The 24,945-nt window shown below is 40.6% G+C and overlaps 3 protein-coding genes across 3 annotated transcripts in view; 1 reads left to right on the forward strand and 2 right to left on the reverse strand.

The window, feature by feature from the left end:
* LOC126558181 (uncharacterized) overlaps nucleotides 1–24,945 on the reverse strand; it is a 407,024-nt gene that overhangs the window by 197,918 nt on the left and 184,161 nt on the right. The window lies entirely within an intron of this gene.
* The window catches only part of LOC126557431 (uncharacterized), a 40,027-nt gene that overhangs the window by 2,315 nt on the left and 12,767 nt on the right, over nucleotides 1–24,945 (reverse strand). Inside the window, exons 3-6 of the mRNA XM_050213206.1 lie at nucleotides 20,346–20,448; nucleotides 19,386–19,605; nucleotides 2,618–2,795; nucleotides 849–985 (exon numbers count right to left, since the gene is read on the reverse strand). Of these exons, the coding sequence (XP_050069163.1) occupies nucleotides 849–985; nucleotides 2,618–2,795; nucleotides 19,386–19,605; nucleotides 20,346–20,448 (638 nt within the window). The remainder of the gene's footprint in view (nucleotides 1–848; nucleotides 986–2,617; nucleotides 2,796–19,385; nucleotides 19,606–20,345; nucleotides 20,449–24,945) is intronic.
* On the forward strand, nucleotides 12,685–13,434 carry LOC126558876 (uncharacterized). The gene has a single exon (XM_050214955.1). The coding sequence runs from the start codon at nucleotides 12,685–12,687 to the stop codon at nucleotides 13,432–13,434; it is 750 nt and encodes a 249-aa protein (XP_050070912.1).

The raw sequence follows: 24,945 nt of genomic DNA on the forward strand, positions 1-24,945 counted from the left end.
TGCAGTACGTTCGCAAAATGCTGGTGCTAAATCGAAAGATTTTGCGGTGGATTAAGTTTCTTTGGTTGGCATCAATGGTATAGTAATGTCGTAGGTAAAAAGTTTGTAAATCTTTAGAGACAAGATCAATGGGAATGGGAGATTATTTTAAAACAAATTTTACCAAAGGTATACTCTCCCACGGCAAACGAGATGGTTTACAACCTTTTCTTTACTGCATTCATTGGCCATTTCATGCTATTCATAGCACTAGCTTTAGCCGTTATAGAACGAAATTAATGATGCATGTTAAAAGCTTCCCATGAAAGCTCCTAATATGTAATATATCAGTCTATTTGCGTGATCTTTCTGCTAGCAGTATGTATCTCTGCGGGGCGAGGCATCCAACACATCTACACCGCTGCATTGGCGAGTGTGAGCCTTTCTGTTACGAGCACATCACAACGATGGCCATTTCCTACGGATTCCCACAGCCCCAAAGCAGCAACACCACGTAGATCGATAATGATATGAAATCCGGTCGAATGCCAAATCCGTCGGTAAATTAAGCTTTATTTGCCCGCCAGTAAAAAACGGACGAAAACGAAGCGAATAAAATCCGATCGATGGTGACTGACTTGACACTGTTGCTGTACGCCATTGCTTATTGGTTTTGGGAAACCAGGCTGGGTCGATCGATCTGGCTCGTTTGCATTACCACCCGTCGAGAGAGTACCAATGTAAATTGACTTTCGTTCTCCAGGGTCCAGTATACAGTGGTGGGAAGGAGACGGAGAGAGAAAAGGAGAGCGAGGGACAGTTTGGGACGGTGGGTCAAGCTGAAGGGAAAACATCTAGTGAAGACTTACCGTTGAGCACATGCACGGAGATGGAATAGTGTTGGTTTGGTCCTATCGAACACGTATAGCTGCCGGAGTCTTGCCGGTTGACCTTCGCTACGAAGAGCGTTGAGTTGGCTCCTATACTTGTTAAATTCGTTTTTACACTAAAAGCAGGCAAAAGGGATTTCGTATATATTAGTTGATGCGAGCATTTAGGATCAATTTCGAGAAGTGGTAAATAGAGAATAAAGGATGTTTAATGTAGATTTCTTGGAAACTTTTTTTTACTCCTTTTTTTTGGGCCGAAGAAATCAAACAGTGAGTGGGCTTTTGATGGTAAATCGCAACTTTTGAAGGATCCTTAAGCAAGGCTAGTTGCTTACCATTTTATTATGATTTAATTGTTTTTTGGGGTTTCAGGACAGACGGTCTGAGTGCTCATTAGGGATTTGATGAATAAATAACGACCTAGCAGCTGATTTTATTTTTGCAGCATCTTTTTCGCAGCACAGCACCACTGTCTTTCTATCTTGACAGTCTGAATTGACCACAGAGCACGCTCGTTTCGCATTGGAGCAGATTTCAAAGGCAATAGGGAATAAAGAGAAGGTTAAATTCGTTGATGCATGTGATGATGGAATGGTAGATAGCATTTTGGCTGGTTACGGTTTTCGGGAAGCTGGTCTTTTGTGTTATCTTCGTTAAGGAAAAATTTCCCTCAACTGGGAAGAAAGAAACGACCTTGTTAAAAGTCGTCGTCGCTCCAGTGATGACATTTTCACGGATTTCTGCACACAGCGTTTTGCGATAGTGATGGAGTCGGTGCGATTTCATCGTACGGTTATTTTAGATTCGAACTGTTTTCAAGTGGCACACCGAATCGTTCCGATAGTCCGACAGATAATATAACGTACGCATAAAGCAAAAATAAATGGTACTCCGTTTCAGGGTACGGGCCATCGTCTGACAGCAACAGATCGCTTTGTCCATTGAATGGAATCCGGTTGATTAACCGTGTCTGATGGATGATGGATAAGAGGAAGCATTTTTGATGCTGCTTCGTTTGGCTGATAAATATCTGTGCCATGTGATTTTGCTGTTCGATTTGAGAATAAAAGCTAATTTACTCTGGAAATTATTGCGATAACGTTTTTTAATGATGGCTTGCAATGAAGCAAGATGAAATATTGCGGTGTTTCAACTCAAAAACGCGTATTTTTGATTGGTATGTAGTTTCAAACGAAAGTCATGCCAGATGTACGTACAAAGTCGTAATAATTTTTTAAAAAATAATACATTTTTCTGCATTTGCAAACGAAACTTTATACTGTTCTACGTAGAGTCGTTTTGAACAGACCGTTTCAAGCGATGCTCAATGATATCTCATTTGCCTAAGTGTCGGAGCTCATTGTATTTTGATGAAGGGGGATTGGTAATTTTGGCGAATTTACTGGCATTGCTTCTGTATTGCTTCTGTTGCGATTCGCTCACGCTCAGTGAACATTCCTCAGATGAGACTCATAATTGACCCATTAAATGGAAACAGAAGCAACTCGAGAAATAAGACAAAGAGTACTGCTTGTTGTATTCTCTCGGTTCGTTGTTGTTTACAGGTGCTTGCAATTGCGCGAAGTAGCAAACCATAAATGAACCATTTCGCGGCTGTACGAGTTGTGGCCGAAATCTGATCCACTGATCGTAAACAATCGACGTGACTTCTGGATGAATGGTGTTTCCAAGGTACAGTGTAGTGAGAGAGTGAATTCAAAGCATGGAGTGCAGATGATGACGCTTACCTGATACCGCCCCGCGTTATATCGTGATTGAGAATGTTTTCGTTGTGTATCCAGTAAACGACTGACCGTAACATCGAGATGTGTCGGATTTTGCACATCAGCTTTATCGTCGAGCCAACCTCGTAGTACTTATCGTACAGTGGGGCACCTTCCTCATCCACGATGGAGACTTCAGGTGCTACGGTAAGGAACAGCAAGAAAGATAAGAAAAGAGAGAGAGAGAGATAGAATAAAAAAAAAGTTATAAATATATGGTTCTTCCGTTGTTTCTTGGGTTGAATATATTCGCTTGGGATTGTATGGTACGGCTCGCTTGAGATTTGTGCGTGCTTTGGTAATGGCGAAATTGCACCTTCGTCTGGATGGCAGGATGGAAGGGTATAGAGCTTCCGTTTCGAGGTCCAGCGATTGCGATCCGTAGAAACACAGCTGGTGTGCTGATACCTCAGCGAAAGCTGAAGGTAAAATCGACATGGAAATGGCACCATAAACAGTTTACAATCCCCACAGGCCGTGCATTTACAGTTTGAAGTCTTAGTGGATATAAAACAAAACAAGAAAAAACTTATGTTTGCTACTATTTACTGTCATTCTGCTAGTGAACGAGTTTTTATACGCAGGGTGCTCGCTACCTACTTCTCAGTGATGGTGCGTGGTGTGATTATAAAAGTTTTTTTTTTGGTTCGTCAAGTTACAAAAGTTTGCAAGGACATTCATCATAAATAATACTGTCATCCAGGTTCTTTTCGTTGGCACTACAATCTAGAGGGGTCATGACCTGCCGTTTCGTGCCATTTCCGCTGACTGAAATCGCACGTAGCTAGAGGAACTATCCATCTCCAGTCGAGCGTACGATTTGAAAGTCCGAATGGGATTTGACACCGGTCGAATCGTGTTAGCCAACTTTCTTCAGACAGTTTAGGCAGAAGATTACACCATGTTTCTTCACCATCAAGTGTGATGGTCACTGTTGTAATTATTCGAAGATCATAGGAAAATAAAGTAGAATGAAATTTATTCTCGTAGAAACGTAGCAAGCAGCAGCTCACAAGCATTGACCGTTCCAATACACGGCACGTGCAAATTTTAAAAAGATTCTGTCATATTTGATGGAGACGCCTGGTCCTTTTCTCTTTGTCTTTCTATTGTTCATTCCAAACACGTTCAGCGGGAAGCACATTTCCTGTCAATTATTTTTCTCGCTGTGGCGATCCCACGCCAGACTTAGCATCGAATCGCGTCCGAACTGTCTTCTGGTACGTGTAACTGACTTTCTAGCTATGGCTTTAATGCATTTCACTCCAACAATAAAGGTTTTTGTTCATTTGTGATAGAGGAAAAACTTTTAATAATGAGCAATTCTCTGCTGCTAAGAGAATCTCCCTGATTTGGGTGATATGGTGTCGAACCTCATCCTAGCAGGACCTCAAAGAACCAAGCTTGTGTTTGTTGTTAAACAGTACAGTCCTGACTACACCTTTGAACCACTACAGAATCTTCAACAGTGAAACAATAATTGAGAAGAACGGTTTAACCTTAAGTTTTGGTAATATTTCAGTAATCCCACACACTATTTTGGAAACATATTCTTTTTGTTTATTGAAAATGTATGATTATTCCGTTTCTTACTAAACGTAAAACATAAATTTTGATAACAGTTGAATAGTATTTACAAAACATGAGCTAGACTACCATGAGTCTCATGAAGCAATGTTGTCAAGTATTTAATTACACCTTCAAAATGGAAGCCGCCTGAAAGAAAGGGCGTTAATTGGTTTCAGGATGTAAGCCTGCCAGGTGTAATTGTTGTTCAAGCATAGCATAATAACGCCAGGTAAGAGACTGGACTGCAGTTAGCTGCTGGAATATAATGAAGTATAAGCCCGCGCCATGTGCGTAAAATCTTGTGGCGCAATGAGGTGGCAAACTAACAAAGAACGGTGCTCGCTAACTTTGTGCTCGCTCGGGGGACAAATGCACTCAGAACGGAAGCGAGCTTCCCATGAACGGGCATATGTGTGTTATCGAGTGCCGTTAATGTTAGTAGCGGTGCCATCCGATTGACAAACCCCGTTGCGAAGCCACACGGAAGTTCGTGCACCGCGGGGGATTAGTATGTAAATTTATGCACTTCACACAATAGCGAAAGGCTTCGATGCTGGGTGCCTTCTTCTTGAGGGTGAACAAGTGAACTTGAGCGACAGCAAGAAAACCTGCTTAGATGGTTGGTTATTTATGGATGGCACACGAGAAATAAACCGAACGAGTAGAGAAGACATTTAACAGCCCTTTTTTTTGTAGGAAACTTGTAGAAGTGCTGCTGCTGATGATGATGAGCGAATAAAAATGAGCTCATAATAGAAAGTTTTATAACCATGATTGAGCGTGAAAGAAATTTGTTGGGTGCCGTTATCTCGTCCATCACCGTCACGTTTATGATCAGCGACATGCTTTGCTTACAGTAATGCTTTTTTTTTTGCATCAGCCAATTCAAATGCTGAATACTAAAGTATTTAAGAACAAAAAAATCTCGTTATGTTCATATGATTTAAGGGTAAAGCTTGTCATTTAAAGTATTCAGTGTGTCATTGTTTGTTCAAAACATTTGGCAGAGATTTAAAAAAAACCTAAATAAATTTTTAAAAAATTATTAAAGGCCAACCAGAATTATTCTTAAAAATTTGGAAGCCTGAAAAGTTAAGCTAGTCAGGCTTAACTGTGTGATCAATATTCAGGGTGTCCACTCAGATTATGATTTCAAATTTCCGGTTTTTTCCAATAATTTAACAGAATGATTTCCGTTAGAATAATAATGATCATAACGCGACCGAAATTCCATGCAAAGCGGCAAATTGTTTGCAAGCATAGAAATCGATCACACATCCATAGTCACACATTCATAGCAAGTGCAGCAAGAGATTACACTGCGCGCGATCGTCCCGAAACAAGCATCATATTTACGCGGGGCAAGAATCGTAAGTTCTTGTTTATCGTAAATTTACCGTAAGCAACCTTATAAGCTCAACAGTATAACATGGTTTTTGTATGTCTTTTATTATCGACAAAGTTTAAGATCACTGATAAATTGAGCGCTGTGAATATTTCCATACAATATCATAGGAGGCGGTTAGCCTTTCTTCTAGTAGATTTTCTAGATTTAAAGTAATTGTTTTGGCTACTATCTGAAGCATATACAAAGACATTTGGTTGCAGTTGCCATTTCATATCGAGTGTTTAAACAGATGATCAATACTTTTACAATTTCAACTGAAAATCCCTGTCACCATGTTACCAATGTTTTCCCTCGATGCGTTTGTATTTCGTCTGAATCGTACGAAGAAAAATAAAATATTATGGCAAACACACATTCCTTCCCTGGCGACAAAATCATCATGCTTTCTCGCTTTGCCTCTCGACTGGTGGAAGAAACGAGAACGCAATACGGATACATTGAACCTTCAAACAGTGTACAGCAAATGTGGCCCTTAACAATTGAAATGTAGTGAAAGTTTTAGATGAAAATATAATTACGCTACGATAATAAAATATATGAATCTCAAACAATAGTTATATGAATAATGTTCCAGGTTTTTTCAGCGAAATTTCCGGTTTTCTCGGTTTTTCCCCGTTAAAAATAAATTTAAGGCTGATTCCCGGTTTTCCCGAATTTTCCCGGTTGAGTGGCCACCCTGAATATTGGAAGGATATGTGGAACGCTAATATGTTGTTTAGGATATGGATATGGATGGAATTATTTTTGTTGTTTCTACTCTGTGAAATTTACTTTCAATGCACTCTTGAATCATGCATAATACCATAGAGCAGTGTTAAATTTATTTTATTCTCGATCATGCCAAATAACTTCGATATTGAAAATCATAGTGATCTTCATAGTAATGGTATTTAGAAGGTTTAACACGTCTTTTCATCTTATTCCCATGAGTTGGTATAGGTCTTGTTGTGAGAGCGACCAATAGCAGAGACCAATTTCTAATGCAACATGGTGTTATAAAGATTCTGTATTACGATATTTGATGATGGCACAGATTTGTTTTCTGTTTAGGAAACATTTCTTATTTGCATAAACAAGAACATCAAAGAAAATTATCATAAAGCGTATAATTATCTTAATGCCACTCGAACATTTAAACATTAATACCAAAAATTATCGACATGCACTTGGATGAAACTCATAATGCTTTTGACTCTTTTTTCCGGAAATGTGTTACAATGAGGCTTTAATTAATGGCATGAAACAATTTGCTCCAAGCAGATAGGCAAAAGTTTCGTCGCATGATTAATGAGGTTAGCATGAGGATGACTGCACGCTTGAATAGCGGTTGGCGGATATTTTATCAACACGAAACGACGTGGGTATGTATAGCAAAAAGTAAGAAGGAACTCGTTCTATCAGCTCCGATCTGTTGAGGGTAGAGTGAGTAGGTTTAGTCGGTTCAATCGCAGCTACGAGTGGTAATTATTAATATGATCAATGAATGAAACTTTCCGCATTGTAATAGTGTATCCAAACCCATTTGCAACTCACGCCCAAATCAACTTTATCGAACGATATCATCTTACGTAAACAAATGACATTAGTGGCTCCTCGTCGATGCCATTCTGGAGGATAAGCAACTCTGTTTACTGTTGCCATAATTACATGGCTTTACTGAAGATTTATTCCAACTTCTATGAAGCGTTACGTCTATTAAAGCCATCTTTACTTAAGTAATGGGCAATGTTTAAAAAAGCTATCATCATGTCACAAAACACAGCACAAGGTAAGCAAGTATGATGTATTTGTAACTGATGTAACCGAAGTAAAACACAAAAGTAAAGTGAAAGCTAGAAATAGTGTAAGGTGGAATGAATAACGAGGCATCAAACCAATCCCTAGCACTCATGCAAGGTTTACGGAAAAGTATTCCTCGAAGAAAATAAATGGTTTGCAATAAATTTGATTTAGCAAGTGTACAAGCATTCCACAAATCAAGTTTGGCTGGGCAAGGCGACTCGAACCAACGTACTGCACGGATCGATCTGGTGTATCGGGTTTCATGTGTGTAGTTGAGTTTATGTTTTGTTTGCTTATCACAGTGCAAGATGGCTGGAAGCAATGCTCAACTTAAGAGATGCAACGGCAGGGACACATAAACTCTCCTCGAATCGGAACAAATATCTTTAAGCGGCGCATGTGACTGGGGGCAAATCGTACGACGGAGTGAATCGAAGTTACTTTGGGTTGATTTGTTGTTTTACTGGTTTCCATACTCTTGTCTTACGTTTTTATGTACCATTTTCTGGGTCGTTAGTTGACTGCAAAATGGAAGCTGATAGCTTCCTTCCGGTGGTTGTGTGCTGTTCTTTTCCTTCTTTTTTTTATGTTGTTGCTCTCGGCCATTTCATGTTCGGCCATTTCAGGAAGACAAAAGAGCCTCAGTCGTTCGTTAGGCGACCGCTTAAGAAAACCTTGAAACTAAGGCGTTGACGGTCTCCAGACGCCAGCAACTAGGACAATCAATGGATGAAAGTAGCTTAGCAGGCTGGCCATTACCAGGATAGGTATCCATCTGGCAGAAATAGTTTGCCACACTTTCATCATTTCCCGTGGCATCCCGTCTTCTCTGCTGTAAGGCAGGCGAACGAAGCAGCAGCTAAGAGTTTTCTGAAGGGTTTAGATGAGATTTAAAAGTTAAGAAGATGGGATGGAGCGTTTTTCGTATGGCCCTTTCGGGGCGACCAAGACTTTACGAGCAGCGAATGAGTGTCCGGAAGCGCACGGACAGTTTCTTGAGTGTCGAAGCAAACACGAGGGACGCGCTGATATATACGGCAAGATTTGTGAGGTTTACAAAAGGCAGGAAGAAAGTGTTTATATTGCCGTGTGCCGGTAGGGTCAATCGTGATCATGTTGATCCCCGGCTAGGGATGTGTTTTTCTTGTTATTCGTTGAAATATTACATGTGTAGATGGGGATGGAAATCGTATGCGAAAACAAGGTTCGGCAGAGCGTAGACAAGAAATGGTTGGAAAATTGAATGAAGCGTAACGGTGGGTGACGATATTTTACACGCAAGCAGCTGGCATCGGGGTCGGCGTGAAGATTTGAGTGTGGAAGACGAAGGATCAGGAAAATGGATTTTTCTAGGGAGCATTTTACAGGAGGCGAAATATAAGAATTACGTTAGCCTGATGAAATAATCTTCTTGATTACACAGGCTTACATATTTCATAGCCGGACGGTAGGAAACAGTTCACCACTGGGCGGAATAAAAAAGTTGTAAATTTATTTTTTTTACCAGTGAATTCCGGTATGGGAGCACAAAGGGAACGTACTCAAAAAGCTTTGTCAGATAGTTTAAATAGCAAGCATGGGATAATAAATATATTTAAAAAAAAACCTCGTCCAATTAGAATCTCTTTGTTTTGATTCTGGAAAGCAAAAGTAAGGTACAATGGGAATTAAAAAATTCCCTCTAAAACTAATCATGGATTTATTGTTTCTCTTGAATGGGACCGATCAAAGCTATAAAACACAAAGCGCTTTCGATGTTTGAATGCTATAAAATGATCGACTGCGAGTAATGGACAAAAGTGAAGGAATGAAAAGCGTGATGGTGATGGTTTGAAAAGAAATTGAAAAAATATATCATAGATTAGAAATAAGCTGTAGAGTCGACGGAATCACCCACGAAAAATGCAACTGTGATGAAAGTTTGAAAAATGTTTTTCTTTCTTATTCTATCACGGTTGTTGAAAAACGGACGATGGACGGTCGTAAAAATTTGAGAGGGCTATAAAAATCGATTGCATCCATAAAAGCATATTTTATGGGGCTTTCTAGAGTAGTGATGGTGTTCATGTTTTGTTCAAATTGATTTTGCCAAAACGGAAGGAACAAATAAATACATTAGAGGCGACAAAGTGACAATACATTCCTTGCTAGCTAAGCGTACGCACAACCATTTTGGGCATAGGTGTTGATAGCAAATGAAATTAACAAGACATTTGACTGATTCAAGTTATGGCGTCACCTGTTGTATAAATTATTGCTGAAGAAATTCGTACTTGAATGCTGCTGTGCCCAGCTCAAATGCATAGTTTTAAATTCTAATGCCACAATAATTTGCTAATGCATTTCGGTACTTTGCATGCATTAGTATTTGAAATCAAGACAAATCTTGTGCTTTTAGCCATTGCAAAACGAAGAATATCACATAGCTCGGCGCTTGCTTTGGAAATTATTAAGCTTCCTTTGTTTGGGAATGTTTTTTTAATGTGATTAAGCTTCTGTAGATGCTAATGAAGTTGAACAGGACGCAACGTACTTTAAATTTATTACCAGTTTCAGAGACAGCTTAAAAGCTTTTCCAATCCGTTCACTCGTCTTACTTGGTCCGGAATTTAGCGCAAAGCGAGCAGCGAAAAAATGACGAAAATAAATGAAGAACACATTATGAGAGCATCTGCTCGGGAAATGGAATAGTGAATTTTTGGCATAAATAAGTGTTCCCCCTGACCAAGCGCTCACCGCCGTTCGGTGCTGCAAGTCGTTTTGCAATGGCAATACCGCTACGGCAGCAAATTGCGATTCTAGCAACTGAGTTGTAGTAGCAAATTATTATAATTTATAACTGGCCACGATCAAAAAGTTTCCATTTCTCCGGAGGAAGATTGATTTTTTTTTCTCCGAATGCATGATTGGGAGAAAATATGTGGTTCCGGCTAAAGTATACATTACCTCACGAAATTTCCGTATAGGTAGTTTTGTTCTTGAATTATAAAAAAAGGACAAAAAATGTAGAATACTATTTCAAAGCAGATTTTGTAACCAAATCATCCCTAAACCAAAAAACTTAAAGCAGACAAAGAGCCACAAATGAATCATAAGCGGTCAGGAAGCAAATGGGCTTTTTTGTTTTGTTGCTGCCATTCAAGTTTCCGTACCGACCCAACCAACAGGGACGCCAGTTTTCCAGTGACCAAAAATAATTATTGTGTAAGTTCGTTTCGGTGTGTCCGGAATGGCCATGACGGGTTCCCGCACGGTGTTCCTGGACGGCGTAAGGACTTCCACTGTGAGTAACAGAATAGGCTATAGTCTGATACCGTTATCATTCTAGGTGTCACCATTCGTCACCTGGCCGAAAGTAAGCGAAGTAGGAAGGGATCGTTTCCAAGTCGACTCCGAACCCAACATTCTTTTTCGCCCGGACAGATGGAACGCAGTAGTCAACCGCGGCGTTTCGAAGTTATCTTAATTTGCCTCATTAAGGGCCAAAAACGATCCCAACCTGGTAATGGCGGTGAATCATTTCTGGGCTGACAGTTGCGCAGGTTAAAGGAGTTTTACGTTATTTTTTTATTCGGAAGTTGTTGAACGTAAATCATCACCTTTGCATTGTCTTAGGAGTGGCACGGTTTTGCAGGGTTTTGTTTGATAAGGGAGTGTGTACAAATCAGCGCTGTCATTGTGAAGCACATTCCGCCGGCAGTGATTTCGAGAAAATAGCTGGTGATAACGTTTGCAAGTGACAACGGAACGCCCTCTAGCTTTTCTAGCACTAGCAAGCACAGTGGTTTGTGGCAGTGGAACGGCCTGGTCTGAATTTCCTTTCACCTGTTGTCGGAAATGAAAACTGTTTTGCGAATCGCGACTGCTCGTACAGCAGCAGAAGTAAAAACAAGGGGGCCATGGCTCTTCATGCACCCTTCATGCAGTGGAGAACTGTTCCAAAGCTGAAACGCTCTGCTACAGGTCGACTGCGGTTCAAACACAAAGGGTTGTAAACCCCAAAGAAAAGCGCCGGGTTGTAGGCGGAAAATAGCATTTGTGGTGGATATAAGCGGACAGATAATGAAGACTGAAGTTGGTGGAATTAATTACTTCAGATCGGTGAAGAAGATAATTTTCAATTAAATGCCACAGTGGTAAATTTGAGTTCCACTTTTCTGCAAATAAACATGTCACGTGACGCTAAATGTTCCCACATCTACGCTGTAACTTGGCGAAAAAGCTATTTCAGTGTTTTGATTTGTAGGATTGTATATTGTTCTGATGAAACTACTGGTTTTCCTTCAACTTTGGTAACATCTTCGTGTTAGCCAGAGCATCGTAAATAGTGAACGCTGTGGTAGGTGCTAAATCAAACCAACAAATTGGGCACATACAAAGTTACTGGCACAAGCACGTTAAATATTTAGCAATGCTTTCATTATTATCATTAATGACAGATGTTTTGTGGCCCACAATACAATGTGTAGTGCAGCTAGAACATGGCAGAAGTAGTGTTGAGAGGAGCTAATGTTATTTCGGTGTATCAAATTATCTTAAAGCATGGACCACACTCTGTGCAACAAACCAAACTTAACGTATCCAATTTCGCAAAAGATTCGGCCGTTTCGACTTCGTCCGAGATGTGTGTTAGGCTTTGGGATGTCCTTGTGAAGGTTGAGTGCGTCACAAATTGAATCGAACTATACGCCTACGACTCAATTTCGTCAGGCACGAGAGAATGGTCGGAAAAGGCTGTAATTGATATTACCGATATCCATTATTTTCTGTGAAGTTTTGGTTGTAGTGTCACATTACAGGCGGAAGTGCTCTCGGATATGGATGTTTGTTAAATGTAGGCGGCTGAGTGTGTAATCAGGATAAGGATGACTAGGGCACGACTGGTTTTGGAAAAGAGGTAATAACATAAGTTTAGATAATGTTACTATTGCTGCAAGTGCATCAAATATGGTTGATTTTTTTAAGAGCTGAAGAGACTTAAGAGAATTCAATACTAGTCCCTTTGTTGTAGCAGCTGGTTGGGCCATTATCAACTACACCACTAAGCTACTTTGATGTTGGATTTGGATTTTGATCTGAATTGTTTTTTCCTCGTTTAAACCATAAAGAGGTATAAAAATGCATCCAAGTTAGCAATGATTGGTGGTGCATTTTTTTCCATTCGATAATTACTATAGTTTATCCGTGTTCGTTGGCTTCAGATACCCTTTCAATCACACGCACGTATTGGCCTTTCTAAAACAAATTATTTGTCGGTCAGTGGCAGATGAAAATGGAACGTTCGTTTGAAACTTCTTATAGCCAGGATTATACGCATCGTTTGGAAAACCGAGAGCTTGCCTTGCAGCACAAAATAGATGCGAATCTTCCGGGAAGCTGTTTTTCACCACCTTTTGAATGCACGGTACCGGTGGCTGTGGCAGATAGTAGCACAAAGAACATTAACTTCGAATCAGAAGTGAAGAGGAAAGAATTTAGCAAGTGTGGTGCGAATCGTTTCGTGAAAAATCTCGCCATGACACACCCCGAGCTGTACGCCGATATGGTAGCTGACCAGCCATGGAAGGAGCGTGCTGGTAATTCATCGTTTAAATCAAGCTATCAGCTGGACTACGATCGATTACCGGAGAGTGCACCATGTCGCCTAAACAGTTCATCGGAGCACGATCGATGGCCGGACTGGAAATATTTTCAACGCGATTGCAATGACAACCCTTTATGCAACAGTGTATCGGCGGGACCGCATAGTATGCCATGCTCTTGTCAACTTTGCCCACCGGCATCGGAAGAAGACACCAGGAGGACGCCTAGATATGGTTGCGTGTATGCTATATCGAGCATTCCAAAGAGTTACATAATTTCTAGCCATTGGCCAGAACGAGATTGGCAACGCGGTGCATCAAACAGAACAGAGTACCGGGATAATGTTGGTCGTCTCGGTGGAGTGTTGCAACGTGCAAACGTTCACGATCACAGTCGTTGCACACCAGAGCGCAATTGCAGACACAAATTCTTTTTGTAAAAGTTTTAGGGTGGGATGTGTTTGAGGGAAAGGCATGTTTTGCGGATTGAAATTTGAAAAGCGAGTCACTTGGTAAATTTTTGCGAGGGAATAAAATTATCACATACTGTTAATTAAAATACAGAGAGCTAGAAAACACTGAAAGCGTAAGTGTTATAGAAGAAATGTACAAACATAACACAACAACAACATAATGTTTTGTCTTTATAGTATACTGATATAGTACATACAAGAAATCACAAAATAATAAAATCACTTGAATATCATGACAGAAGAATATTCTGAAGCCCTCCGAAAGCAGAACATGACAAGGAAAAGTTTGTCCACCACGAACGATCGATCTCAATGTAAAAAAAAACGAACCGACTGGCACAAGATTCTGGGTAACATTTGCATTACCTTGCTCTAGATGTACATGAAAAGCGTCGAAAGAAGATGGCGCCGGTTCCATAGAGCCTGAAGTGCTTGGTTACATTAGGCCCTAATGTTTGATTTATAACACATTACCTGAAATGTATATTTTACACGTAAATAGGAATGTGGTTGTTGGCAACTTGTCCGCCTGTGCTTTGATAGGCGCCACTCGATGCATTGGGTGCTCGAGCCAGCCAGTATGTTATTTTTTGTCCGTGTACCTTGTAGGGTGATGCCAGTGAGTGCCATGTGTTCGCTGCGGAGGAAAGGTCAAACGCAAATCTACATTTCATAACCTTCCACCTGTAAATCTGCCCCGCCCAAATAGCTTCCAGGAACCATTTTAGATGCGAAAATCGACTGAACGGATTGTCATTGGTCTTTGGAAGTGTGCAAACTTTTGGAAAATGTGCTAAAACGAAATGGATCACTTATACGATGAAAGTGTCGGAATGGCAGAAGTATGGGTAGAGCAGCAAGGTCGGAAAGGAAAATGGAGCGGAAAAGTGCGCTTTCTTCTTAATGTAGCTGCCGAGACGAGCGATACTGTTCAAAGAAACAATCCAGCCAAATTGAATGCCGCTTTGATGCTGTGCGTAGTACGCGCAAAGGGTTAGCAAGAGTGTCAATGATCATAAAGTTTTTGCGCAAGATTCGGATACCGACACGCTTTGGTGGCACTTTTCGGGTGATTTACTTTTTCTCACACCACCGTAGTGGAAAGCGCAAGCGAGCAGAATATGATTTGGCGTTAAGGCAATTGGGAGCGAAAAAAATCTTTGTGCACTGTACCGAAATCTTGAATGGTGGTTATGCTCGGGATTGTACGATCTAATGTTCGATAAACTAGTGATGTTAGATAAATGAAATGAAATGATGGCATAGAGGCGATCATGTGATCAGAAGAAGAATTATTTCGATGTTTCAAATCTCTCTAACTAGTGTGTAAATAAATGCTTTTCCCTGATGATGTCGGACCTGTCCTGCCTGATATCAAGCAATTTTATTCGAGCAAAATTTGTTTGCTTCCTAATTATCCATAATTCTTTGTTATGCTTAATATCTTATGGCAACTATCATAACTTTATCTTTATGTATTTATCTGTACCATTTATAACTCTATACATATCTACTACTAATACTAATGTAACACGGGAGGGGGGGGGGGGGGGGCTTGGGTGTGATTTAATGACGATGCAGGACTAATGCCCCACCAAGAAGGTGCTCGTCAGCGACCCGTTCGGTACGAGACGTAGAGGAGCACAGCGAGCTTGTTGGTTGGATCAGCTGGAGCCTAACATGTAGGAGATCGGATGCAGCCGTGGATGGAGGACTGCAGCCCTAGACCAAATTTTCTGGAAACTGTTTGGCTACCTGGCCATGTCGAAACAACGTGCTCAATCCTGACCAGCCCAAGAAGAAGAAGAGTAATCTAACAGTTTCAATTAAAAGTCTTCATAAATTTACATAAATTTTTTTTACATTTTCTTTGTCCATCTTCTACAATTTACTTAAGTGAACTAGTATCTTGGGATCGATGCATTAAGGTTGCTTTGAAAACAAGCGTTCAAGCATGATTAATATTCCACAAAAACGCTGTGCAAGTGGTAGCATCATTAAACTATAACTTTAGTAATGCATTTTGTATTCGACTTCAACGGTACCAAGTACAAACGATCACGATGATAAAAGGAAAGAGTAAGGAATGTAAAGTTGCAGCCAGCCAGCCAGCCAGCCAGCCAGTCAGCTAGCTAGCGTTAAAAGCTGCCCCATCGAACGCCATTTGGAAGGTTCCGTGGCGGACTCTTAATATTTTTTTTCTCAAGCGGTGTGCGCCTTTGCCAGCTATCTGACATTCGCCGAATTGCTAATGGCTCAAGAGCCAAAGAGGAAATGAACAAAATCGAGTAGAAGCAAAAAATGCCAAACAGCTTCTCATAATCGTCAAAATGGGCCATCCATTTGACTCGAATGGACGAAGTAGTTGAGTGGTTGAGTGTGAGCTTGCTCGAAATCCAAGGCCACGAGAGGATTGCACAATCGTTGAATTATTTTCTGGGTAGAAGAATGGACAAAAAGGGGGAAAAGCTTTTTTTTAATCCTGTAGTGCAGGCAGTAGCTTTCCAGCTGGACCGGACATCTTTAAGCTTTCGCTTGGTGCTTAGCGCATTACGACTGGACTGCAAATGTTACCTTGCAAAGTCGTAAAGTGACTGTCAGTGTACGAGCAGCTATTACTTATGTTTCACAACTTTTCAAGTACGTCTAAGCTCTTGTACCGTCCGTAAGCTGGTGTCGCACGAAGATAGTAGTAAAACCAACATTTGCTTCAACAATTGTTGTGGACAGACGGTTTTGTGAGTGAGAAAAATTTTATGTTTCGTTGTTAAAGCTGGCATGCAACCCAAGGTCGGGTAAACATTTTCTTGCCGACTGTGTCATAATTGAAGCGTAAAGAAATAAATAACAACCCGTTCGTGATACTTTGTTTGTGGGTGCTGTTTGCAGTGTGATGCGCGCGACTGCAGGCCGATATTAGGATTGCATTTTGTTTAAAAGTTATTTTGGCAACGGTTCCGATTACGCTTGCAACTGTAAGCCCAGATTCTCATCCGATTGATTGCGTGAAAAAAGTTCACACACCGAGTTTTGAATGAAAAACTGGCTATTTTCACATTCCTGGAGCAACGCCCAACTCATTTGCTCTACATTTCAGGCATTTCCGTTCCACTTTTGGCAGGGCCAATGTTCATACTTTATCCAATGGAAATGAACGTAGTTGAAGCTGCTGTGAGCATGAGTGCATCAAACAAACGGGAAAATAAGAAAAAGCAAGGATTCGTGAGGAAAATTACAATGTTTTACGCTTTAGAATGGACGAATTTGTCAAACGATGCAAACTAATACTGGATGCACACTTAACTGTCAATGGCAGTAGAGACAGAAATGGCCGTTATCAAGGAAGTAAAAGGATTATAAAGAGAGGAAATAAAATAAAAAAACACCCACATAGTCATACTCCACAGACGACCTAAAGGAGGGAGATAGTTCATGAAAGGTATGAATTACATGAAAAACTTAGAAACAGAAACATTTTTTTTTATCCTCGTGGAGAAATGACAACGCAGGAAAATCGTAAATTTGAATTTTTATCACGTTCCTTTTGAAATTGAGAAATTTTGAATGGCTATTTTCTTTTATTATTCTGTTTATGTTGAATTGGGAACGACGGCTCAATTGACATATTTTTTTGAAAATGAATTTAGGAGACCTTACACTCATTGAATAAAAAAATATTAGAATGTATGACCTCACTAATTCCAAAAAGAAAGTCAATCAGAGCGATTCCGAACATTAAATTGTGCAGCAAACACTGTTTATCCGATACTTTAGGATGTTTTCTTCAGTAAAAGAGTTAATCAAGGGACCAGTTATGAAATGTTCGTCCGCCATTTTTGCTCATACATTATCTGTGGCATAAATTGCTCAGTAAAAGTAACCCAACAACGAAGTCATATCGTATTTGAATATTTTCAAAGCAAACCAAACCTCCATCATTCACTAAATTTAGTTGCACAGTTTGATCCGTTGCGGTTGGGATTTGAAATAAGTCTTTTCGTGGCAGCAACTGAAGCCTTCACTAATATGTCACTGGGTCAAGCAGAGATACTATGTTAGCTATTAAAACGCCAAATGAGAATGAGTATGATAATAAAATGTAGTTTTGTTAAAAGAACAGTTGCTTTCCTTCTCGTTATTCTATACATTTGCTTGGTATAAGTGTGGAACAAGTAGCATTATGCCAAACATGTTTGTTTCTACAACTTTATACGGCATACGCTGAACATTTGGTTCATAAAACCATTGAAGCAAACGAACATAAATAGGTAGGAAGTTCCAGATACCCTGGTGTACATGCCCGAAAGAAAATGCAAAGAAACAGTTCTACACGCTACGGTGGCGCAATAGGCGAGAAGGACTTATAATTTTGCATGAAGCCACAGTCGCGTAACACTGCTTCTTGGCGTCCGTGTGCTGTGCTGCTGCGTCGTCAGTGTCGTCGACGTCGTTGGGCAATTGACTGTCTATCGCAGTGGTGTAAGGATACCGCACCAGAAGGGCAGAAAATTTATAATACAATCCCGATCGTAACAAATGAGCGCCAGCGCACTGTCATATTTTATGCAAGTTTATGTTCCTTGACTAAAGGCGGTCGTTTCCGCTGGCGTCGGTTCGAGTAGGAGCCATGCCACGAATGTAAGCTGCTTGCATATATTGTCCATCTGACTGTTTTTACAATATGCGAATAAAAGCAATTGTTTGTGGGGTTTGTGATTGAAGGCTTGTGGCGTTGACACGTAGGTTGAAGTTCATTCGTATGGAAGTATGCAATAGATGACACGAGCGAGGTTTTAAATTCAAGCGAAAGGACAAATAGAGCGTTGTGTACTGTAATGTATGCTACATGACCTGATTGATAGATTTTAGCAAAATTATATATAGACGTAATACTGCAACCTCATTTCATCATTATTGATTTGCGGAAAGCCATTAATAAAAGCAAACTCCATTTTGAGTGATAACAAAAGTTCTATTAGAATTGCCGTATCTTATTTGGTTGGAAATGTTGTATCGTACGCTACTACTGCTGTGAGTAACACGTTGATTAACAACATCCAGTGAATGCGACCTTAATGACACAATGGTGTCATATTGGTGCGGAGCTAGCTCTTTCGCATCAGTGAAATGATTCAGCGGGAAATAAAGTTGTGGCAGCAACACTTTTATGTGGGCGAAGTTTTTCGCTCAACAACAGCTGATTGCACATGGTGGCGTAGAATGGTGAAGTAGCTCCTGTGGCAACAGTGTAATAACCCTCCAGGAATTATGCGGTCTACGTGCACGGCCATCATAAGAAACCCAAAATAAGGACAACATAAATAATAGTACCTTCCAGGAATACTTGATAGGATACGCAGCGCACTCGTTTATCGTGTCCAAGTGCCGGAAATCTTTCGTGTGAAGGAAGGTTTGAAGCTTGTCCAACTGACACGGACTGGATGGTTGGGTATTGATTTAGCGGAACATCTACAACAGGGACAATAACCAGTAACCATGGATGGCAATACGATTGTAGCTGGTTTTTTTTAGTAGAAAAAATTATCAAAATACAATGTTTATGGGTGCTTAAATATGATGCAAATTTCCATAAAAAATGCTTACAGCAGGTGATATCCTGGGCCTATCAATAATGCTTTTTAAATAATAAAAATGTACAACCGTTACTTTTGGTTTTACGAATATCAGTTGAACACATAAGCCGTATATGATATCTGTTTGCTAAATTCACTCTTTTTGTTAGAAATTCACAGAGTCAGGCTGGCTGACTATATCCGTTGATTATAATACATAAATGAGCGAAATACGATTCACCGGAACAACACTAAACAAGACGTACTTGTAGTCATGGCGTACAGCATTGTCGATTGATTGGAATCCTTGATATGTAAAATCTACGAACGCTCTTTTGTACTTACCGTTAACATACAGGTAGTAAATGATAACTTTTGGAGGATGTGTCGATATCTGGCACTCGTACACTCCTTCATCGTTCTTGTTAGCGCGTGAAATCTTCAGACGCCAGTTGTTCGGATACTGGAACTCGATCTGATATCGGGAATCACCGGAGTAGGTCTGTTTTCCGACGGTTAACAGCTGCAAAGCTGTGTCGCCACTTTTTCGACGTACCCACGATACCTACACAATAAAGAAAGAGACGACTTACATCAAAAAAAGTTTAAACACGACACGAGCAAACGCTTGTACCGAGTGCTCGTGTTCACAAATTGAATTTAACCTATAGAGAGTATATTTCATGGGACGGTATAAATTTCTTTCTTGCTTTCTTTTGAAATTTTGCCGTGTCGTTTTGCGAAACGATTTCTGCACCTAACATCCTTGACTTCTTGGGCATCGGTTTGTGTGAAGGATAAGTTATAGCAGAACTTGCAGTTGCTCGACCGCCCGTTTCCGTGAAACATTCCAATAGGAAGTACGGAAAAAGTAACTAGTGCAACCTGCTTGTAGCTGAGAAAGGCAGCAACTTTAACCTTTTTTTTTGTCAATCACAATTGAAAATGTGTATTGAGTATGCAAGTGAAAGTTAAGAACGCTAGATAAAGTTGTTGAATAATGTATAACACGTTCAGGTTATTTTATTTCACAAAACAAACCATCCCTCGCCTACCATGAGCATTTCTATTGATAATTAATTTTACAAAAAGGGGATAAAAATGAAACGGATGAAATGGAAAATAAACATTTATGTTGGTGAGGGCAGCGGACAACAATCAATAATCGTTTCGAAATGTGATATCGGTAAGTTTGTGACAGGTGTTATGGTTCGTTTTGGCAATAAAAGGTAAATAAATCACGTAAAACAAACTTAACCAAAACGCAAATTGCGTACGGTACCGACCGGGACTCAGCTGACTCACCGTTTTGTCCTGCAGTAAGCTTATCCTGCAGCTTAAAAAAAGAGTATCACCATTCTGGACCGTGATGTTGGTGACGTTATCAGTTTCAAAGTGGGGTCCGTACCTGTGGATGGAAGAAAAAGAGGAAATGAAATGTGAAAAGTAGTTTTATTGGTTTCATACAATTAATATGGTTAGGTTCAACGGATTAAGAAATATTAGTCAGTTAATAATAATAATGATAGTGATGTTCAATCTTGCCTTTGCAGGAAAGGATCGATACAACTTCCAACAAAAAATGACTGCGTACTTTAAAAGATATAATTAAGTCTACATATTAAGTCGTTACAATAATTTCAATATTGAGATTAAATTTCAATATTAAAATAGTAAACAAAAAATTATGAGTCTCTTTTACAAACGATCTTACATCATTGAATGCATAACAAAGCCAAGAATGAGTTTATGGCCGGTTGGATCGCTGAATATTACATCTGTTTTAACATCAACCAACAATCAACCAACGGCGACCTATTTCCAAGCGATAGCAGGCTGCCGAAACATCTTCATGCCTAAGGCGCTCTGCTGTTTCAACAAAGATGGTGATCTGGTCAGTAACCAGCCAGAGGTCCTCTCGAGATGGGCTCAGTACTTTGATGAACTATTTAACGACCAGTTCAACGAACAGCTAGAGGCTCCACTAGGAGACGGTCCCGACGTTCCGTCGAAACCTGACATCGAGGACACGCGCAAAGCTATCGGTCGGTTAAAGAACAATCGTAGCCGAACTGTTCAACAACGAGGGTGCCTTACTAGAAAAGGAGGTTCATCAACGTGTTACTGAGGTATGGGATAACGAATCGATGCCTTGTGATTGTGAATCTCGGCATCATCTACCCCTTATACAAGAAGGGTGTTGGATTTTGGGTTAACATTAATATTTCGAATATGAATTCAAATAAGAAAACACATATGAATTAGAAGGAACTAAACCATAGGATGTAAATAAAACTACTTGACTAATTTGGATTTCATGCATAAATTGCTCGAACTACAAGAATGAACTTTGTAATGAATTATGTACTGAACTGCGGGACAAACGAATACACAGTTGCAAACAGACCGGCGATTAAGGTGCACTCTTCTGATTCTCATCAAATTTATACTAAGCTAATATCACAATCCAGCACTTTAGTGAATATATTTCACAAAGGGAAATATGTTGGACTGCAATAACTACAGGGGTATTACGGTGTTGAATAGGATAAGCTTCAGGATAAGCTTGTCCCATTCGTTGAACAGATAGTTGGAAACTATCAAAGAGGATTCCGAAACGGAAAATCTACCACTGACCAGATCTTCACCATGCGGCAAATCTTGGAGAAGAGGGCTGAACAGCAGTACAGTGGAGTCTTCATAGATTTCAAGGCCGCATATGATAGCATAGTCAAGGTAAAACTTTACGAGGCCATGAGCTCTTTTGGAATCCCGGCCAAACTGATCAGGCTTGTTAGAATGACCATGACCAACGTCACATGCCAGGTGAAGGTGGATGGAAAACACTCAGGGTCCGTTGCTACAACCAAAGGCCTACGTCAGGGATATGGGCTCGCCTGTCTCCTATTCAACTTGGCGCTAGAGAGGGTCGTCCGTGACTCGGAGGTGGAGACTTCGGGAACCATCTTCTATAAGTCAACCCAGATCTTGGTAACGGCTGATGATATAGACATCATTGGTCTGCGGCTCTCCCAGGTAGCAGAGACCTACCGAAGGATCGAGCAGGCGGCAGAAAATCTCGGGTTGCAGATTAACGAGGCAAAGACCAAATTGATGGTGGCACCATCAGCGGCCATACTTAGAAATCCGGAACTACGTTTGGGTAATGTACGGATAGGCGATCGCAAATTTGAAGTCGTCCAAAACTTCACCTATCTCGGGTCAAAAGTCAGCACCGAAAACAGCATAGAGACGGAGTTGCGCGCTAGGACGCTGGCGGCCTGCCGGTCTTTCTACAGCCTGAGGAAACATCTCACCTCAAAAAAACCGGTCGCGACGGTCGAAGCTGGGACTGTGTCGTAGCACTTACATACGCCTCTGAGACATGGACCCTGTCCAAAACAGACGAAGCCCTCTTAGCCGCGTTCGAGAGGATGATGCTCAGAAGGATCGTTGGCCCCGTATGTGTGGAAGAACAATGAAGGTGCCGCTACAACGACGAGCTGTACGAACTGTATGACGACCTCACCGTCGTGCAGCGAATTAGACTCATCAGGCTCCGATGGGCTGACAGAGGAGGCATGGTAGGCCCAGATTGAGGTGGAAGGATGGCGTGGAAACATCCGCCATCAAGGCCGGGATAACGGATTGGCGGACGATGGCGCAGGACCTTGAGCAGTTCCGGATTCTGCTGCGCCAGGCCAAGACCGCAAAGCGGTTGTAACGCCTGATAAGTAAATAAGTAAGTAAGTTTAACATCAACGCTTGAAATTTACCAAAAAATGCTTGCCAGTTGTCGAAAATGAAAACAGTTTAACTGCTCCTAAAATATCCTTTGCCGGTCTTCAAACGGCAGGACCGTGGTTCAAATCTGACGTAGTGAGGGCTGACTAACCAACTACGTGGTATCGGCAGTCTAGTAAGCCATTTCGATGGCGGTCAATGCGTGGCGAGTTTGACAAATTTTGATTGACATCAATAAAAAATCTAGCTAGAAGCACTGAACCATACAGTTTAAGTTCACGTTAAATGATTTATAGAATAAAATACAGAAAAATGACAAGCTTTACATATAGCTAAAAAGCACTTTTGACTATCGAAATAATGAAAATTCTACCTTTTTAGCGTCTGATCCTATAACTCTTGTGGCTATCATAAATGATAAGAAGATGCAACAGAAAGTCAGTGTATAACGACTAGGGAGACTAATTCAAATGAATGAGATTGAAGTTATCGTATAGAACATTGCGTGTAAATGTGTACAATTTTCCTAAAATTTATGGAATCATTCACATGTTTGCTAGTTGTCGATAGGAAGTTGCGACAATTGTGTATTAAACCGTGTATTAAAGCAATTTAAAGTTTCAATTCAATTCAATTGCAATAACCAGCCTCAACAAAGTGCGGCTGAAAGAAAATGAACAACGTTCAACAACTGTTAATTTAACAGTAATAAAAAAGTTTTAATAGTTCCACAGCTGTTAATGTATGTGAAGCACAGGGTTGTTGTTTTCGTTGCGGTGTGACAAGTTTGCAACTTTGTGTAATCCTCATACACCGCAACAAATATTTACTTGCACCGTCGTAGCTTCGACATAACGCCAGTGTCACCGTACGTTTGGCCAACTAGCAGTGAAACGAGGCAAAATATTTGAACGAAAGTTACGAAACTCCTGTTTCGTTGAAGCGTTTGTAAGCCGCTTCGGTTCAAAATGACAAAACTTTCGTGTCCGACCCCGTACGCTCTAGTGTCCAATCGGTGTAAAAATTCTGGCCAGCATCCGTGCCCCAGCGCACCGAGCGCCGAGTAAATAATGTACACATAGTTTTCTTACCTACGGTGTTCCTTGGTGCGGCAGAAGTTGCCCTATGATTCACGATTAAAGGGCCTGCAGATGGGAAAGTGCTTAAAAGGTCATCCGGTTCATAGTTTGCGGTTGTCGGGCAACTGTGTGTGCACCTCGGTTTGCTCCGGAGGCAATGCTTTATCAAGAGTCATAAAATAAATGTAATGCCTATTTTCCGTGGCTTAATCGCACCGCACGGAGTAACCGTCGCAGCCACCGCCGACTGTTTAGTTCTTTAGGTTGTTTGGTTTTGTTGATTTTCCGCAAGAGGAAACTTGGCAGCCAGCAGTTGTGGTTCGGCAAGGCAGCCATGGTCAACGTACGTTTGCAAAAGAGTGATAGAGAGAAGGTGGAAAAGGTGTGCTTTGGGAAAGAAGTAAGCGTATGCATGGGTTTGAAATGTAATTTTAATTCTACGGCACAGCCATCACGGGCAACATATTACACTAGCAGTGTTCTCACCCCTAGAGACCAGCCGACAAGGGAAAAAGGGTAACTTAAATAGAAACTCTTAACGTAGGTATAACGTTTTGTATTTGTCCTCTAGACTCAATTGTGGTAAAATTAATACAGCAAAATGCCTCTAGCAACAGCAGATTGGTTGAGATATGTGCCGGTAAACTATTTTTTGGAGAACCTGTACCAGCCGTCAGTACTTTAAACGCCAAAGCGTTGAATATAAAGTACCATGAAACAGCATCTTAAAACCAACACTTTAGTGTACCTCACTTAAAAGGCCAGGATGGAAAGCGTTTATTGAAAATTATAATTTCAAATGAGTCGAGTTTCGTTTCAAAGAAGCGGAAAGCAAAATATCTGGACGATTGTTGACTGTACATATTGCTCTTTAGTGCATGGGGTAGAAGCTTTTAAGCTAATGATGGAGTACTACCCAGAATCAGGTAGGATTTCTAGATAAAATTTACACAAACAATTGTAAGCGCTAGATTTTTTAAATTGACCTCCCTTTGTCTTTTTTGTTCAACGAAAATTTCTTCCTTTTGTTGATTTCACTTTCCAAACTCTATGCTTTATGCATTAGAATTATATGTAGATTA

Source organism: Anopheles maculipalpis, chromosome 2RL (assembly GCF_943734695.1).
Source record: "Anopheles maculipalpis chromosome 2RL, idAnoMacuDA_375_x, whole genome shotgun sequence".
Lineage (NCBI taxonomy): Eukaryota > Metazoa > Arthropoda > Insecta > Diptera > Culicidae > Anopheles > Anopheles maculipalpis.

Excerpts from the sequence above, each read along its gene's own strand:
- LOC126558876 (XM_050214955.1), top strand. The coding sequence starts at position 12,685 with ATGGAACGTTCGTTTGAAACTTCTTATAGCCAGGATTATACGCATCGT.